We start from the raw sequence: 2,548 nt of genomic DNA on the forward strand, positions 1-2,548 counted from the left end.
ATGGCAAACATAATCGAATTTACAGTATACTTAGAAATCACTTTCAATCAACTTATACAATTAGAATAGAAGCAATATATCCAAAAGCAGCTTGTGATCATTTGCAATTGAAAACTTTAGCCCTACTAGTCTCAGTAGTCTCATGCGGCTATATTCAAATGCAAATCGAATAAGATAGAAGAGCTTCTTACTCATTGCTTGCTTGCTTGCTTTTTACTCCATCATCTTCATCTCAACCTTCAATTGAGTTTCACATGGCTATGGGACTACTCTAATACCATGTAAATAGACAAGACAAGAGAGAGTTGATGCAACCAAGAGTTCACACATAATGGAGACTTGAGCATGTATATAAGTAAGCTTGAAATATTCTTCTTCTTCTTCTTTCACACAAAAGGACTTAGTTTACAACATAATAAAAGACTAATATGAAATTACTATAATATATGTACACATAGTCACTAAGTGTGAACCCACTAAGGATAGATGAGGTGACACATTAAATATGCCATAACTAAGAAAGGACTACGTGAGTGTAGTCTAGTTATAGAATCATTGGCATATCTTCCATGTTAGTTACTTTTAATGTGCTATAGCGAGTAAAGTCCTACCACCTCACTAAGGCATATAGTGGATGCCATCTAATGTGGAGCTTGACATCTCAACTTCTAAAAAACCAATTTAGGTTAGGACTTATCCGAGGGATCAAGCTCCCCAATTTAGATAAACATATGCTTCTTAACCTTAGCTTGCTGGAAACCAAGTAAATCTTGTCTCCATCAATTAGACTCACTTCGTAGGACTTTTTTTGTGGAGCAGGGCTTTTAGTGGTCATAAATTACCAAGGGTGGCTGGGAGTATTTGCGTGTTAGATTCAGCAAATGGAGGTTTGGGAATCCATGACATAAACCCTATACGTTCGTTGTGAGACCGAGTTCAAAAGCATCTGGGCAAGGCATTGCTCCCTCCGGAACCTCTGCCGGTGGCAGGCACCACCACGACCTCGAAGACGCGTTGTACTCCACCACCGCCTTGGATCCTTGCTTGACGCCAACGCAAATTCGACAATCCCACGACGCAACATACCAGCAACCGATGGCACATTCCGCCACGAAATCCGCGAGCTCGGGACCTGTTCTCGCCTCCGCTGCACACAGCTCCCCATCCCGGAACCTGTGAAGATGGAGCTGCCAATTCCTCCTGTCCAATGCGACCACGAGGAATGTGTCCTGAAATCCGACTATGCACGCTGAGGGGCTCGGGATCGTGCAAACCACTCTCCACACACCGCCGCTGATGTCAAACTCCACCAGATGCGATCTGCCTAGTTCGTTGACCAGAGCGTAGGTCATGAGATCCGAGAGAACAACCATCCTTTCAACAGCTCCCAATAAGGAAGCACGAATGGGAATCTGGCCCACGTTAACGTCGAGGGAAAGGGGGGTCCACGCGCCCTGCGTGGAATCAAAACGCAGAAGCTGAGGCCAAGAAAAGCGTGTGTCCAGTAGCGCCAGGATCGAGTATGCTTCCCGCTGGTCATCCACCAGCAAACAGCAGCAGGCGATGGTGGAGCGGAAGTCAGGTGGTCGAAGGGGACGAGGGGGCAAGGATTTGTGTTTCTGGGTGACGAAGTTACATAGGTGCAAATCGGTGGGCGATTGTTCGAGGAGCAAGAGGCCCTTGTGGGAGGAGAGGCAGCGGAGGAATGTGAAAGGGAGGAAGGAGAAGCTAGGGAGGCGTGCCCAGGTTCGAGACGAGAAGTGGAAACCGAACCAGGGGGAAAATTTGGAGGAGGGAGGAGGGAGTAAGACGGGCAAGAACATGTCGCCGACGAGGTGAGGAGGCTGGGGGAGGAGGAGAAGGGAGGAGAGGGTGGTGCGCCATTGTCTACAGACGCCCTTGGCCTTGATGGCGTGGTGGAATGGCAACAAACGAAAGATCTTTGTCACTATCTCGGCAGGAAGAAGGCTCCACAGACTTGTATCCTCCCGTGCGTTCTTACCCTTGCTTTTGCACTTGGTCTTGGCCCTGGGCTTCGACTTCCCCATGAGTCATACAAGACTCAATACACCTTCGCTCCCCAAGGTACCCTAAATCGCATCTCGATTCACACGGCCTGTGGCGTCCTCCTCACGCATAAGTCACCTGGATGACCGAGCAGCGCTAGACTTTGCTCCCTTTAGCTTGTTCATCAAGTCTTCGTCTCCTTATCCTCTAGTAATGCACCCGTTGCATGCTTTCTAAAAGCGATCGGTTTACTAACGTTACTTACTTGCTCCACACCTAGGAATGGGCAGTGCTCTGCACTACTCTTCCTAATAGTTAGAGAGCTTTGCACTTTAAGACACGCTTTATGTTGCAAGAGGATTCAAACATAAGTATTGCATTTTGGTTTTATAGCTTATATTATAAATTACACAAAAATGTCATGCATCTTATAATAATTTCACTAAAGCACACTAAATCATAACAATGAAAAACTGTGTCATTCTATATGGAGTTATTCCCATTGGGCTTTTTTTTTTAATGGAGGGAGGGAGATTCAATT

The 2,548-nt window shown here is 46.3% G+C and overlaps 1 protein-coding gene across 1 annotated transcript; it reads right to left on the reverse strand.

Annotated features, from left to right (window-relative positions):
• Positions 1 to 405: 405 nt before the first annotated feature.
• Positions 406 to 2,302, reverse strand: LOC148039330 (uncharacterized). Its single transcript, XM_087675555.1, has one exon. The coding sequence runs from the start codon at positions 2,046 to 2,048 to the stop codon at positions 912 to 914; it is 1,137 nt and encodes a 378-aa protein (XP_087531681.1). The 5' UTR covers positions 2,049 to 2,302; the 3' UTR covers positions 406 to 911.
• Between the last annotated feature and the right edge of the window lie 246 nt (positions 2,303 to 2,548).

The sequence above is a fragment of the Lygodium microphyllum genome, chromosome 3 (genome assembly GCF_053477565.2).
Source record: "Lygodium microphyllum isolate KBCC chromosome 3, Lygodium_microphyllum_v1.1.10, whole genome shotgun sequence".
NCBI lineage: Eukaryota > Viridiplantae > Streptophyta > Polypodiopsida > Schizaeales > Lygodiaceae > Lygodium > Lygodium microphyllum.

Excerpts from the sequence above, each read along its gene's own strand:
- LOC148039330 (XM_087675555.1), bottom strand. The coding sequence starts at position 2,048 with ATGGGGAAGTCGAAGCCCAGGGCCAAGACCAAGTGCAAAAGCAAGGGT.